This window comes from Podarcis raffonei, chromosome 11 (genome assembly GCF_027172205.1).
Source record: "Podarcis raffonei isolate rPodRaf1 chromosome 11, rPodRaf1.pri, whole genome shotgun sequence".
NCBI lineage: Eukaryota > Metazoa > Chordata > Lepidosauria > Squamata > Lacertidae > Podarcis > Podarcis raffonei.
The window spans coordinates 10,559,027-10,574,959 of NC_070612.1; the positions used below are offsets into that span (position 1 = coordinate 10,559,027).

At 41.6% G+C, this 15,933-nt stretch overlaps 1 protein-coding gene across 5 annotated transcripts in view; it reads right to left on the reverse strand.

The window, feature by feature from the left end:
- DYM (dymeclin) overlaps positions 1–15,933 on the reverse strand; it is a 165,583-nt gene that overhangs the window by 67,448 nt on the left and 82,202 nt on the right. For 4 of the 5 annotated variants that reach the window (XM_053408249.1, XM_053408250.1, XM_053408251.1 and 1 more), the window contains exon 15: positions 5,602–5,766. The exons of the other annotated variant lie outside the window; for it this stretch is intronic. In XM_053408249.1, coding sequence (XP_053264224.1) covers positions 5,602–5,766 — 165 coding nt within the window. The remainder of the gene's footprint in view (positions 1–5,601; positions 5,767–15,933) is intronic. 5 annotated transcript variants of the gene reach the window in all.

Below are 15,933 nucleotides of genomic sequence, written 5' to 3' on the forward strand. Positions count from 1 at the left end.
AAAAGGAGGTTCACAGGGGCATGGGGAGGATTCTGATCCAATTAAACACCTGATTATGTCATCAGTGGTGATCAGGTTCTACCTGGCTTAGCTCCACCTCTCAGTCACAGCACTGTTTCGGCTGATGCTGCCCTCTCCTAAGTCTACCTACAAATCCACACCATACCCAACCCTTATCCTAGCCATTATGTGCAGGTCTCTAGTTCTGAAGACCTCCAAATGCCTTGTGCTCAACCTAGCCCAGGTTGCCTTAATAAGCATGGACAGTGGATTAGAAGGTGCAAAGGTGCTCAAAATGTGCAAGCCTTTCCTTGTGGCAGCTGTCCCAACACAACTGCATTTCATATGGGTACTTCTTGTAATATGAATACTTTGGTTTATTAGCGCTTTTAAAAACCACATTATTCTTTGTTGAGTCTATTGAGTTAGAAAGTCTAGCTTTTATTTTGAGAATCATGTGAACCTTCACAAATGATTGAATTCTGCTGTCATGCTGGCAATCCAAACGTTTTGCTGTATACCATTTTTCCCCTTAATAAAGAGATCAGAATTTCATTTCATATTAAAATGTTTAGTTTAAGGACATTAGTGAACACAATCCACAAAGGTTCCTACATGCCTGAGCTTCACTTCTCACAGCAAAGAGTTTACATGACAACTAGCCTGCTCATAACTAAGTGGAGTTTAGATTTTGTTTAAAAAAATTAAATTTGCCTCTCTGCAAAACTTCTGGATTGAATAGCTTTTTAAATATATATATGAAATGAATATGTTAATGGAGACTGCCAACCCACAAATATAATCGTGGGCAATGTATTGAAAATAAGAGTTTCTGAACTGACACCAGTCTTTGTTACACTCTTTAACATGCAAACTTGAATTAGTTTCAATTTTCAGAAAAGCATTGTTTTTCGGAAAATATTCATGTTAACTTGGAACAAAAGAGCTATTGGTTTAAAAACAGGAAGCACTGCCAGAAGATACTTTATGGCTCACTTGAAATCCCTCACACACAAACTCTGTTTGTGCTTCAGCTGCTGGTGCTTAAGAACCTTCGGTCTATGGCTTGGTTCACACTTAATACTAATCTATGTTTTGTTAAGTCTAACCAACCATGCTTTGTTTGAACGTGCAAATCCATGCAGTGGAAGAACTGTGGGTTGTTTCCGCCAACAGAACACCATGTGAAGCCATGTTTGTGTTGGCTTACACTGTTTGTTTTAATACTTGTTTATCATTATGTTCAAACCAAGCAATCTTGCTTAACCATAGTTTGTTTGGCCATCCCAGCCTTGTCGGCTCTTCCGTTGGCTCATGGTTTGCAGAACAAACTACAGATTAGTGTTATATATGTATGCAGTATCAGCTTTCCCCTCAGACTGGTGCCCTCCAGGTGTTTTGGACTACAACCCCTACTAGTTCCAGCCAGCAAAACCTGCCATAATGAAGGATATTTTGCTGGTTAATAATAAACATCAAAAGTGGTAGAATCAAATTCAGTAATCAATGCAAGCTGATCAACAAGTAATAAAGTATATTAAAATAAACAAGGCTAAATCTGTGAAAGCTGGGGAAATTTAACTGAATTAGTTCTAGCTTTGCTTTGCTTGTTTCTTCTTTTTGTTACCTACCATGAGTTTTTGGGATAAGGTGGGGTATAAATCAATTTTGTATGCAAAGGGGAATTTTTTGCACAGAACCATCATTTCCAGCCTGCTCAAAATGACCAAGATTTGCAATATGTTTATAACATTTCTATACCACTTTACACAATTAAAAAAACAAGCAAACCTCTAAGTGGATTTATAAAAGTGCCTGAAGTGAATAGATGGCCAGACAAATGATGCTCAGCACATATTTTAAAACAAGCCCCTTTTAGGGAAAATGCTGTGGACCCACAGCACAAGATTAGTAACATCGTTTAAAAAAATGCAACCTTGCCTCATACCTTGCCTCTGGCATGATCATGTTTGAATTACTCAAAGAAATTTTTTTGAGAGACTGAATCTGTTGTATATTAGGGAAGTCACATTGTGAAAGTAATTTGATGCCATTGCTTTCTTTCTGGTAGTACCTACAAGGCACTGTGAAAGCAAATTTTAGTATCCAGCCTCAGGCAAATACTGCAGTACAGAATGAAGACTGCAAGCTAAAGATAGGAGGCAGAATATTGTAACTCATAGCTATATGCTATGTACATATAATAAAGGGGCTCACGGGTGAGCAATATAATCCTTGAAATATTTATTGCAAGTATTGGAACAATATAAGCAGTCAGGCACACAGTTATGTTTAAGAACAACAGATTGGTACAGGACCTTTGTACGTAACTCTGCAGTGAACTGTGGCCAATGTTGGCTTGGATCCAGACTTTGCTACTGCCAGTAGGAGCATCACAGAGTGATACTCTGCTCAGGGGATCCTGCTACTGGTGTAAGCAGAGGTAGGGGTGGGCTTTTGCCAATACCCGTCCCTCCTGTTAAAGTCTGTTACACACTCTGGAGGATAGGGGAACGGGGCAGGGGGAGCTGAAAGGTTGGGGGAATTGCTGCACCCTCCCTTCTCCCTTCACATAATTGTATCAAAATACAGAGCACCCAGGAAACTGATTTTATAGCAAACTTCCTGCGAGCTGCCTCCTACAAGTACATGCACCACAATGTCAGTAACTCAAACTACTGTGATCAAACAAGCAAAGAAGCTAATTACCTTTGATGATCAAAACAGATCATCCAATGAATGTGGAAATGTGCACAAGCAAAAGACACATAGCAATGCTTTTATTTGTATGACACAAGATAAGATCACTGAAAGGGAAGGTGTGAAACCTTATCTGGTTCCTGAAATTCTGAATGTGAGCAATCAGCAGGTGCATTTGGCTCTCCTATCAAACGTTTTCTAGTGTTATTCACTTTTTATAAAAAGTAAGGCGGGAACCAGGCAGCAGGAAGTAAGCATGGTTTGTCATGTTCCATGTTTTACTTACAAGCTAATGGAGGGAGGAAAGATGAGAATTGGCAGGTAAGAGGTATAAATTTTAACTCTTTCCCATTAGTCAATTATAACGTGAAAGTAGCTATTTTGGGGGGAAGCATTTTCGATATTCCTCCCCAACATGCTAGGCTCTTAAACAGGAGGGAAGTCTGGCTGGGAGACATTTGAAGTAAGAATGGTTGTTATAAACTTTTATCAACTTTGTCCTCTTTCTCATTCACTCTCGCAAGTACATCTGCCCAATTCAAGTACATGTGGCTTTGGGAAATTCCACTGCCCAGTTAATTTGTATTTCTGTCCCAAGGTTCTATATCCTCAATTTATATAGAAATTTTTGGATATTTTAGTACCTTCGGATGAATTCTGATGCTTGATACCGGAAATAAATTTATATCCAACCGTTTTCCATGTATCTTAATGCTGTAACTATATGCACTGAGAAAGAGTGTTTACATTTGGGGTGTCTTACAAGACACTCTCTTCAGGGAACGGCCAGTGTTCCTAAGGAGGCCCAGGAAGAAAAAGTTGCTCCACGTATCATTTCTTCATCCCCATACTGGGCACTGCCTATCAAAATATGGGTTGAAAGATTTATTCCTAGCCATCCCACCATCATTTCTTCCTCTGTTCTTTTCCTTTTGCTGGAAACCAGAATTTTGGCTGGCAGTTATGACAGCACACAGCTGTGTCAGGATCTGACCTCTCAGCAGCTCACCTTCCAAGCAATCTGCTCTCTGCCCAGGTAGTTAAATGCAAGAGGTGGTCTTCATTCTGCCTCCTGATGCAGCAAAGCCTGCGATCCAAGCCTCAAGCTCCTTCATTCCTAAGCATGCTTCTTTGAATAAAGTTTCCTACTCTTATTTTTAGTCTTATTCCCTTTACTGTAAGCCACCCAGAGAACTCTTTTCTGGGGTGGCATACAAATTCTGAAAATAAGTAAATAAAATCACTCCCGCAAACTAGGTTCTCATCTTCAGTTAGAAGACTACTCAACAGTTCCTTCTGTTCTAAGAGTGGAAAAGTATTTAACATTGCATGCCACATTTTCCTCCCTTGACAATCAAGCTGGTTTTATTTATGTTTACTGTATGGTCTCTGCGCCATTATATGCTTGCATAGCCAGGACACTGTTATTTCCATTCTGGATGTTCTCCATGTTCTGATCAAATTTTGTCAGGCAATTTTCCCCATGTTTCCCCCCAAATTTTGGCACCGGTCACAAAACATTAAAGAATGTGTAAAGCTCGTTTAACATGAAATTAAATGTACTATTTAAATTGTTCTTTGGGGGTAGGCTCCTATGTATATTGCCTTCAGCATTTCAACAAATTGGAGAGGCAACTCAGAAAGGCTGTTAGGGTTTTATCCCAACTAATGCCACCACTACCTCATGCCTGACTTGACTACGAGATAGAAAAGTTCCAGAGGCAGGATGAGAAAATATATAACAAGCAACAAGTTTTGCTCAATCAATCTCCACACCCCTAACTTCACCTTTCCTGAAACATGCACCCTAGGAGCTCCAGAAAAAAGAGAGGCAGATAAACTTGACCTGGTAGCCTAAACCAAGTTCTAAATCTGCCTAACCACTTAAATCTAGCTGTGACTACTTGTATTTTTCCACTAGTTCAATGAAGGAAAACATGATGCAGGGGCTACTGTAAAACAATGGCAGCCTTGTATCTTATTTCCCCCTCTTCTCACACTAGTCCACTTCACAAGTTGCATGCCGTGTGTAGAAAGCAGGGCTGTATCCCTAGTCCCACCCTTTTCACATGTTAGCCAATGATAAGGAGCAGCAATGTTTCAGCAGTTGCTCACATAACAGGGCAGGATGTGACGGGCACCAATAAGAGGGTGAATTCTCGGGGTGGGACAACTTCCGTTCCACTTGTGAAAGGGGCAGCTGTCTAATGTGATTCAACCATGTCATGTGGTGTCAAATAGAGACTTCCCTTTCCTCTACAGGTGGCAGCCAAAACATGGGAGCAAGGAAAAGTATTCCTAGATGTTGTGGGAGGAGAAGCATATATCTGGGGCTGCTGTTTTAAGAGTAGCTCCATATCTGTCAAAATGTCTGCATTCGTTCTACATCATGATAGGCAAACCCTGTTCGGGAAAACGTCTCTGCAATTATTCATCTTCCCATTCTCCCTGGAGGTTTACAGATGTTTTCTGGGTACCCAGGAACATAATTTGTAAACCACTGCTTTTCTGCTGCAATGTACCAGTTCACAGATGGTAATGGTGAGACCTAACAGGCCCACTCCCTCCATGACCCGAGAATGAACTTGGGGACAGAATATTCTGCTATGCTAGGGGCTCCACAGGTTACTAAAACGTTTACATATCCTGTATATGAAATATTTGCAAAGTAAAGCCACCCTCAGCTTATGGAAAATATACCTTATACTTTTCTATTGGGAACCCATGTTGGATCTGCAATTTGTACCCCATGTATTATGGAGACATAAAGGGGGGGGGGTTGTTAGTAAAAAGTTACTGGTGATCCAGAACCAACCCCCCCCCATTTATTTCCTTCAACATGCATAGACCAGTCACACGGTGCATGCAGCATGCAGTAAATGGACAGCAGAGGTTAATAACCTGGAAGCATAAGATCTGAGAATGTGAGAACAAGTTAAAGACAGCAGCTCCTCTCCATTGTCACTGAGGCTCGAGAAGCAATGCTGCAGCGTAGAGCAGTGGGAGTGGGGAAAATACAGTTTGTCCAAGACATATACATATCTCCGCAAGTGGCGGCAGGTGTAACTGCAAGACAAGGGTAAAGGGAGGGAAAAGGGTTGGGGAGGAAAAAGAAACAGGAATTTTCCTTTAAGAAAGCTACATCCAAACAAGTCAGTGGCAGATGTCAAAGAGCAAAGCAGCAGTTAGAGAATAAAAATAAAGTTGCAAAGGCAGAGAGGGTGGGCAGTCTCTACAACAACCCAGGATGATTTCATTAGTGACGCAAAGGAGGTTGCCGGCTTTGGCAGGGAGGTTGTGTGTAAACACACCAATGTTTGTGGATTTACTTTTCGGGGAAAATTCAAACCACCTTTTCATGAGACTTGAAGACAAATGCTCTTGTGCCAAGATGTAATATAAAATGTTATGGGAACAGTCACACAGCTTGTGTGGTTTTACGCAAACTGCCATCTTCAACTAGAGGAACGAAAAGGCTGAGCTCATTGCTGAGTGAATGCTTTGAGGTTCTCACAACAGCTTTTAGAAACTTAGCAGTTAACAATAACCCAGTTTGCCACAACCGTTAGGGAGTTATGGGGCTGCTGAGTCCTAGAGTCCATGAATCATCTTAGTATTGCCTTTTAAGTTCTAGAGTTTTGTTTTGTTTTCCAGTGTATATCCGCTTCTATCTTCCTACTGCACAAACAGAAGCTTCTTGGGGGAAATCACTCAGACATTTGACTCTCTTGTAACTGATCTCTCTCTCACACACATACTCTTCCAGTTCCCAGGATTTGTCACACTGTAATACAACCAAGAAACAGAATCCAGAGAGGGCCTATTCAGATAAAGGAGGGCTGCATATAGATAGGAGGAGCACACAAGTCTCAATAGCCAGGTCATGTTCAGGGAGCAGCTTTAACTCCCAGCCCAGTAATGCCATTCATTTGTTATCCCAGCCCAGTTGTATTCATTTAATTTCATCCATGTAGAAAGGTGCCTTATAGGAAATCAGATCACTGGTTCATCTAGATCAGTATTGTCTACACCAGCCTTTGCCAACATGGTGTCTCTCCAGATTTTTTAGACTGTATCAGATGGGAGCTATAGTCCCAAACATTTGGGGTGATAAGGCTAGCAAAGGTAATCTATACTAACTGGGCAGTGGCACTCCCAGGTCTTTCGAAAAGAGTGGGCCCTAGTGCTTCCTGAAGATGCTGGGGATGGTATGTGGGACCTTCTGCATCCAGAACAGATGCTCTACCGCTGAGTTATAGCCCTTCCGCCACATAAGCAACTGGCTGCTAATTATGGAGAAAAGAAAAGCACTGCATTTGACCCTGTGTGACTTAGCCCAAGCTGATACTGGCCTCTCGGGATGAAAAATGCAGGGCTATGCCAACAAGGTCAGCTTGGTCCTCAATGGCTCCCATTAAGTTCCATGTGATACAGTTGAGAGGCAAGGACAGGAGGGCCTGCTTCTCACATCAGGATCTGAGATAACCAGGGAGAAATTCAGCTCTTATTCCAAGTATAGTCCCGCACTTTTACCCAACTAGGAGAATGGTAGCCATTCATTCCTATGGAGAAAAGCCAAGTGCTTTACTTGGGGTTGGGGTTGGGACATTGTTGTAGTGGAGCTGGTAGTGAGGTTGGGGCAGGCCTGGGATTCTCTGTCCCTTTTCTGTCAATTATTTTGACATTTTGGAGGCTATTTGATTTATTGCTAGCTTTATTTATTGCACTTTGTTGCAAGTTTTTATCTTGTGAGCTGCCTCAAGAGGACTTTTACCCTTAAAGGAGGCATAAAAATAGTTCAGTAATAAGTAGCATCACATCACATAGGCAGAGCTATGGAAAATATTTGATTGCCCCAAACTTCGGTTTAGGCTCCCCACCCGCCTAGTTATGGTATATTTTGTGAGTTTGGAGATATAATCAGTGGAATGTTGAAGTTAGTCCCTAGGTTTAGCAATTTAAATGGAAATTGGTGTTTGGGTCAGGCAACACTTCTCCACACCCTCAGGAATCAAGGCCAGTATTGGGTCTTTTGCTCTACCCCTCTGGCTGCCCTCATGACATGCAGAAGCCATCACTTAAGCCAGAAGAGGCCATATTTATCTTGGTGGGATTGCCCTGACTGCAAAACTTCTCTCTCTCTCTCTCTCTCTCTCTCTCTCTCTCTCTCTCTACTTCTCTCACAAATAAAATATAGGCTGGGTTCATACACCAGGTTTGATAAGTGTCTGGGCTTTCTGCAAGGCTTCTTAAAACAACCAATTATTTTGCTTCTTGAAAGAACATTATGTACTTAATACCTGCATTTTATTACTAAAATTTATGAAAAGGAAGTTATTAAAGAATAAAAGGCACTTTCCTAGAAGCATTTTCTTCTTCTTAACTCCCAAACCAACCAAGAGGATGCAGCAAGGAGACATGTGCTACACACAGCAGACTACAGGCTACACATTTTCCTCTTGCAAACAGTAAAATTAATTCCCAGCTCTGTGGCAGTAAAGCATTGAAATGTTTGATATCACCATCTAAAAAGTTAGCGTTTGGAATGTCTGGGTAACTGGAGCCTGGGAAATCAACAAGTGTGGTTTGGAGTTTTCCTATTGAAAACAGTTGTTCTTACTTAAGGATGAAACTCTGCCATTTTTGGAGATAATGAAACCAATAAAATATCTCTAGCGCCTTCTTAGTGTATAAAAATTTTCCAGGGTTATTTGCAGTATAAATCTGAAGAGTTATTAGAAAATAAAATATTATCATCTGTTCTATTAAACCAAAGCGGTACCAAAATTCTTTATGTTTTTGAACTACCACTCTATGAGATCAAAGATAAGATCCAAGAAATGCACAGCCAAACCAATATGAAAATAAAATCTCCAGAGAGCAATTTTAAAATATTAGGACCACTATTTTCAGAGACTGAGTTAAGTGCAACCAGTCTGTCAGTCACACACCAGTTACATGTATTCATGTAGTCTTAAAGGGATAAAGCCATACAGAGAGAACATGTTTGAGATCTACAGTACCTCTGTTAAGTAGGTACATTTGTTTGAAGTGTGGATTTCTATTCAGTTTATCCTTCTCTCACCTTTCATACTTGTTTAAATCTACAAGAAACAGCTGGGGGAATCCATGCATAGCTTTTCTGCTGTAGTGTCACCAATATGCTCATGACACTCAAATCTATCTCTTTCCATCTTGATTCCAAGGAGGCAGTGGAGGTACTCAATCAGTATCTGGGGTCAATACAGGAATGGACAAAGGCGAACAAGCTGAAATTTAATCCAGACAAGATGGATGTGCTGCAAGGTAGGAGTTCTGCTAATTAAGGATTGGTTGCATAGCCTATTCTGGATAGAGTTATATTTTCTTGAGGATCAGGTAAACAACTTAGTAGTGCTCCCTGGACCTAGTGCTTTCCTAGAATACTCTGGGGTTTCCTCCTCTCTTTTTCTGGTTACAAGCAGCTTCAGCTGGTTTACCTTTTCATGTGAAACTGTGTATGGCACTGGTCACTGATGCCCTAGTGACATTCAAGTAGGATTCCTGCAGTGCTCTCTACAATGGGCTGCCTTTAGAGACAATGTGGCAACTTCAGGCAGCTGGAAGTGTAGCTTCCAGAATACTGACTGGAGCCCAGACCACATAACATACATCTTATAGAAGATTCATGGCTGCCTATGTAGTTCTTGGCTCAGTTGATAAAGTGCTAGGTGCTAACCTTTGAAGCTCTAAATGTCCAAGGACTGGGCTATGTTAGGAACTACATTATCACTAATCAACCTGCCCTGACTTTGCTATCAACTGCAGGTGTCCTACTCTATGACCCGTCACCACTGGAGATTCAGCAGACCAATACAGTGGTACCTCAGGTTACAAACGCTTCAGGTTACAGACTCCGCTAACCCAGAAATAGTGCTTCAGGTTAAGAACTTTGCTTCAGGATGAGAACAGAAATCGTGCTCTGGCGGTGTGGCAGCAACAGGAGGCCCCATTAGCTAAAGTGGTGCTTCAGGTTAAGAATAGTTTCAGGTTAAGTACGGACCTCCGGAACGAATTAAGTACTTAACCCGAGGTACCACTGTATATGGGATTGGGCTTCCTTGGTGAGAGCACCCATACACCAGAATGCCCTCCCACTAAATTCAGCTGGTATGTTAAAGGGCAATTTGTCGAGAGAGGTGTTTATATGATTTCCATGTGCTGTTTCGATTCTGATGCTGCTGCCTCACTATTTTAAGTGTGCTTTCTGAAAAAAACACTATTTATTGCTATGTGTTTTCCTTTGCAAGCCACAAGCAGATTACACACTTAGCACAATAGCTAACAACACTGACAAGTAGACATTTGATCCTTGACATAATGTGGAATTATTCTTATTCCTTCATGGACATAACACTGATGTTCTGTGGTGTTATTTTTAAGTTTTAGAGGATTATGTTTCAAATAACTGTCATTAGCTGCCTTGGATAGCCCATTAGGAGTATAAAGGTAAAGGTAAAGTTACCCCTGCCCGTACGGGCCAGTCGTGTCCAACTCTAGGGTTGTGCGCTCATCTCACTTAAGAGGCCGGGGGCCAGCACTGTCCGGAGACACTTCCAGGTCACGTGGCCAGAGTGACGAAGCTGCACTGGTGAGCCGGCACCAGCGCAGCACATGGAAACGCCGTTTACCTTCCCGTTATAAAGCGGTACCTATTTATCTACTTGCACTTAAGGGTGCTTTCGAACTTCTAGGTGGGCAGGAGCTGGGACCGAAAGACGGGAGCTCACCCCGCCGCGGGGATTCGAACCGCCGACCATACGATCGGCAAGTCCTAGGCACTGAGGTTTTACCCACAGCGCCACCCGCGTCCCTATTAGGAGTATAGATGGGATATAAAAATTTTAATAAATGAATAAATACTGGGAGGAAAAGCAAACTACTACTGTTAGAAGAGCTACTCAGACTCAAAATTTAAAAATATTGAACTAAGGGTCCCTTCAAACATGATAATTTCTAATAGAGAGATCAGGCTCTGTGAAGCCTAAAGAAAAAAGTGTCATTGTTTGAAATGTGGTGAGAAGTACACTTATCAGGCAGCTAAGATGAGGAGCAGTTGAGTAATCAATGTGCTTACTCTGAAAAGATTCAAGAAGATTGTTACAATTCTCACACAGAGATCTAAGTGGCAAAAACATACCTAAGTTGATTAGTGGAACACCACAACCCCTTCTCAGAGGGAAGGATGTCTGTCAAGTTCTTCTGGCGCTCCCTAAGTAAAGATAAAGGTACCCTTGACCATTAGGTCCAGTCACGGATGACTCTGGGGTTGTGCGCTCATCTCACTCTATAGGCCAAGGGAGTCAGTGTTAGTCTGCAGACAGCTCCCGGGCGAACCAGAGCAGTGCACAGAAACACCGTTTACCTTCCTGCCGGAGCAGTACCTATTTATCTACTTGCACTTTGATGTCCTTTTGAACTGCTAGGTGGGCAGGAGCTGGGACTGAACAACGGGAGCTCACCTTGTCATGGGGTTTCGAACCGCTGACCTTCTGATCGGCAAGCCCTAGGCTCTGTGGTTTAGACCACAGCGCCACCTGCTCCCTAGTCAAGGGTTTTAAGGGGACCATTATGACATGGCCAAGCAAGTCACTTGAAGTTCACAGACCACACTTCCTGCAAGCAACTTGGGTTAACCCTGGTGTGGAGAGGAGCTGCAACACTGGCTCCTCTTGCACAGCCCCAGGCTTCTCACTTTACCAGGTGGTGTGAGAAATAGTAGTAATACTGCAGCTTCCAAACCACCAGAGTAAGAACTCCACTTAGCTTGTAAAAAAAGAAGTAAATGCAACCAGTGCAGTACTATCCTTTTTGAACGATAGTGACCTGAGATAGCGCATGTCAGTAGCAGCAGGAAATTCAAGCTGCTCTCAAGTACTGAAGACAATGAGCTGATGAATCAGGTAGCCCCCGGTTCAAATCCTGTCACAAATTGTAAGCCACACTGTCTTCCTAACCCCAGCTTCCCACACCTGCACTATGGAGTTGTTGTACAATTAAATGAATTTATGTGAAGAATTTGAAAGCTTGAAAGCATTATGCAAATGTTAAGAATTATTGTTAATAAATCTCAAATACTTGTCTTTCAGTAGTTAGCATGCTGGGGAGAGAAAACATGAGGGTAGCATATATAGAACTGTACTCATAAAAAGTAAGGTTTTGATTTGCAAGTCTTCAGCACATACATGCCATGTGTGTCAGCTCAGTGAAGTTCTCTTAAAACAAGAGCCACAAAAACTCAGTCCCTACTAAGCCTGATCATAATATTTAGGTCATATTGTTTCAGCTGCATTGTCAGACCACCACACACACATAATATTGTTTGAAATGCAAAACATTTTGGGTCCTAACCACTCCTCTTAAAAACGTAGTTGTCAGGTTGACATGTAACCCGACTTATGCCTTTGTAAAGTACCACAATGAAAGTAGGGACTTTTAGAAGACACTTAATGTGCAGAATGCATGCAAATTGCACACATATGTACAAAGGGTGGGTGATGATCAGATGTGGAGGTTTTCAATTTGCCCTGTATTGTGGTAACCCACATTTTGAGAGCAACCCATGGTGATGTTTAAAAAGGAGCAGCAATAAAAAAGTCCCATAATTGGCAGTGATGGGGCGAGTTCTTCAACATGCAACCAGTTCCTTGAAGCCAAACACAACATTTTTCAGACCGGAGGCAGTGGGGGTGGGGAGAGAGAGAGAGAGAGCATATGGCTTGTAGAAAAGCATGATAGGGAATATAAAGAAGTTTGTAAGATTAAGGACATGTGGATCAAAGAGAGACTAACATTTGTGCCAAGCTATGGCCTGGCCACTGGAATCCTTGCCCAGGGCTGTCTACATTGGGAACTACAAATGTAATGCTTACCATTATTCATTTTTAAAATTTATTTCTACCCCATCATTTAGGGCTCTCACAATGTGTTCAGAGTTTTATCTTCCTGCGTGTAGGTTAACAAAACCTATCTGAGTTCTGCCCTATACGCTCTATGGTTTTGCGTCCCATGATGCAAATGCGGTAGAGGCACATGGTAGATCAAATGCAAGAATGCACAAGCCCCCAGGATATCAGCATCTCCAGTTAGAACAGCCTCAGGGTTAATAAAGACACAAGCTTTGGATTTACTTTGGCCAGTCAGAGCAAACCATACTATGAGAGATCAACAAACAGCCTGACTCAGTACGAGACAGCTTTGCAGATTTTTTACTAAGAGTGAAATTGTTAATCTCACCCTTCTTCCAAGGAATTTATGGAAATGTAGATGGAATTATTCCATTTTATATTAACAATAAAAGAAGGCAGGTTAGGCAGGGAGCAGAGTACTGGCTACATTGTTACCCATAGAGCCTCAGGGCAGAGTGAGGCTTTGAATTCTGGTCTCCTCAATGAAAATCTATCAGCATTCCCAGAGTGTCTCTCCCTCTACGTAGATTTTAAGAGTCCCTAATTTTGTTATTACCTGGTTTTTCAAGTTCCCCCTTTGTCACAAAATGCCAACAGAAAAATGATTTCACACTGGTATACAGTACTGCAACTTCTTTGCATGAAACACTAGGATCCTTAATTGGCCAGCTGGCAAAACAGAAGTTTGCAATCCTTATCAGGTGTGATATAAATAACTTATCTTGTGCAGTAGCAATGGCAGAAACAGGAATACTGGCCCAGAGATATACTTTCTCCTAGCAACATGTGGTTAGCTTAGAATATGACACCCATAATTCTCCATTTCTGCTCAGAGATACCTAATTGGTACAAAATTTCTTGGACTCCCATTTTCAGTCATTTCCTACGGAGTTAACTCTCATATCTCCAAATCACTTTTCTTTTCTTTAGAAAGTAAGCATCCTGCCTATATTAGTGTTTTGTCCATGTGACATACACCATACACCTGACATACACCTGGCAAGGGCAAAGTTATTTTTGTGGCCCATTACACTGCTTAATGTACTTGGTGCTGAATGATGGTTAAATACAAGTAGAATTGTTTCAGAGCACAAAAATTATGGCATGGCTAGTTATACAATGTTTTGGGGGTTGTTGTTGTTTTTGCTGCTGCTACAAAATGCAACTTGATTCAGCTAATGTGCAACTACTTTGATTCAGTTAACATGCAGATACTATAATTCTACAGACGAATCCTTTGAGGATTTAGAAGGTGAAACCAAGCCAGTATCGTAGCATGAAATGAGGTTATTGCTTTTATGAAGCACAGAGTTCTGGCACACAACCATCTTTTTTAAAACCAGGGCGTACAACTGCTGATAACTGAAGGTTTGTTCTGCCAAAGATTTAGGGAGAAAATATAACAACATTGGCACTTACTTAACATCTGGGTAAGAGAATTCCAAAGAACTAGTGCTAAAAGCTTGGGCTGAACTCACAATGGGCTTCATTGCAGGGGCATGTGGCACCATCACCATATCTTCATTCACAGGTCCAAGTGAATGGGGCTGAGATGTAGGGGGCTTCTCTGTTACTCTGGTTCAGAACTGTATAGGACTTTTATACACCAGCTGTAGAAACTTGAATCTAGCCCAGTAGCAAATTGGCAACCAGCACAGTGCATTTAATGGGAGTGTCACATATTGTTTATAAGTAGCCCCAAAGAGCAACCATGCAGCTAAGTTTTGCATTAGCTGCAGCTTCCCAATCAAATTCAAGGGCACCCCCACGTAAAGCACATTACAATAACCAAGTCTAAAAGTTACCAATGTGTAGAAAACTGTTACCAACCTATCCCTCTCTAGGAATGGTCATAGCTGGCATACCAGTCCCCTGAACCTTCAGGGACAATGCTGCATAAAGCAGTATCTGCAAGGTATGCTCCTCTTCTTTCAGATGCAAGTGCAATCCGATCCAGAATCTACTCAGAACCAGAGAACTACTCACAGAGACTGTCTTGATGGGATTCAGCTGCTGTTTATTGGCACTCATCTAGACCATTACTCAGTCTAGGCACTGGTTCAGGACTTGCACAGCATCTCCTGACTCAATGTTACAAAGAAACAGAGCTGTGTGTCATCCGCATACTTGATGACACCATGCTCCAAATTTCCTAATGACTAGTCCCCACAGCCTTGTATTGATGTTGAACAGCACCGGGTACAATATAGTACTCTGTAGCACCCCATGGAACATATCTCAGGAGGCTGGAAGGCAATCACCCAATGTTACTTTCTATAATCAGCCCTGTAGATAAGAGCAGAACCACTGTGATACAGTGCTCCCAATTCACAGAGCTGATCTAGCAGGATACAATGGTGAATGGTATCAAAGGCTTCTGAGAGATCAAGGAGAACAAACAGGATCACATTCCTCCTGTTTCTCTCCTAATAAAGATGCTCTGCCAGAGCAGAATCAGACCCGCAACCGAGCCTGAGCCTGGATGGAAATAGGTCCAGAAAACCAGTCTCATCTAATAGTGCCAGCAATTGTGGCACCATCACCTTCTCTATCACCTTCCCCCAAAGGGGGTAATGACAACTTGGTGACAGTTGTCAAGAACCTCTGTGTGCAGGTTGGGTCCTTTAGTACATGCCGTTATTTGCATGGTTTGCTAGATGTACTCAGCATGCAGGTTGAGTGGGTGTATCAATTCATCCCAGATTCTATTCAATCAATTCAATTCAATCAATTCATCCCAGATTCTATTTAAACAATACCTTGCTTTTTGAAAAGAATATATATATATATATATATATATATATATATATATATATGCGCCTCCCCAATCCTCTGGCTCAAGATGGGTTTTTCGAGTCCTCTATCATCCACATGCTTATGTGGTCCTAAAAACACATTGTTGTTTAGTTACTATCACTCTGAGCACTTGAAGGAAGCACAGAGTAATTTAAGGAAGCTGCCTAAATAAAATATTGCTTCAATACAGGCAAGGGCTTCTGAACTTAAATATGACTACTATCCAGTTTGCATGTTTCTGATGCCCACAATTAATAGACACAAATACATAGTCCTGTTTGAAAATATGACAGCATTACTTAGCAAAAAAAGGCTAACCATTCATTCTTTGCTGAATGACCAAATTCACATGCATTATCTGAAAATCCCAGACAAATAGTATTGATATTTCAAAAATCAAACAAACATAAGTGATGTTAACAATCACCTAAGTATCATTGTCATCATTTACTTGTCTATGTCCAAATAGTGGAGAAACAGATCTCTTTCC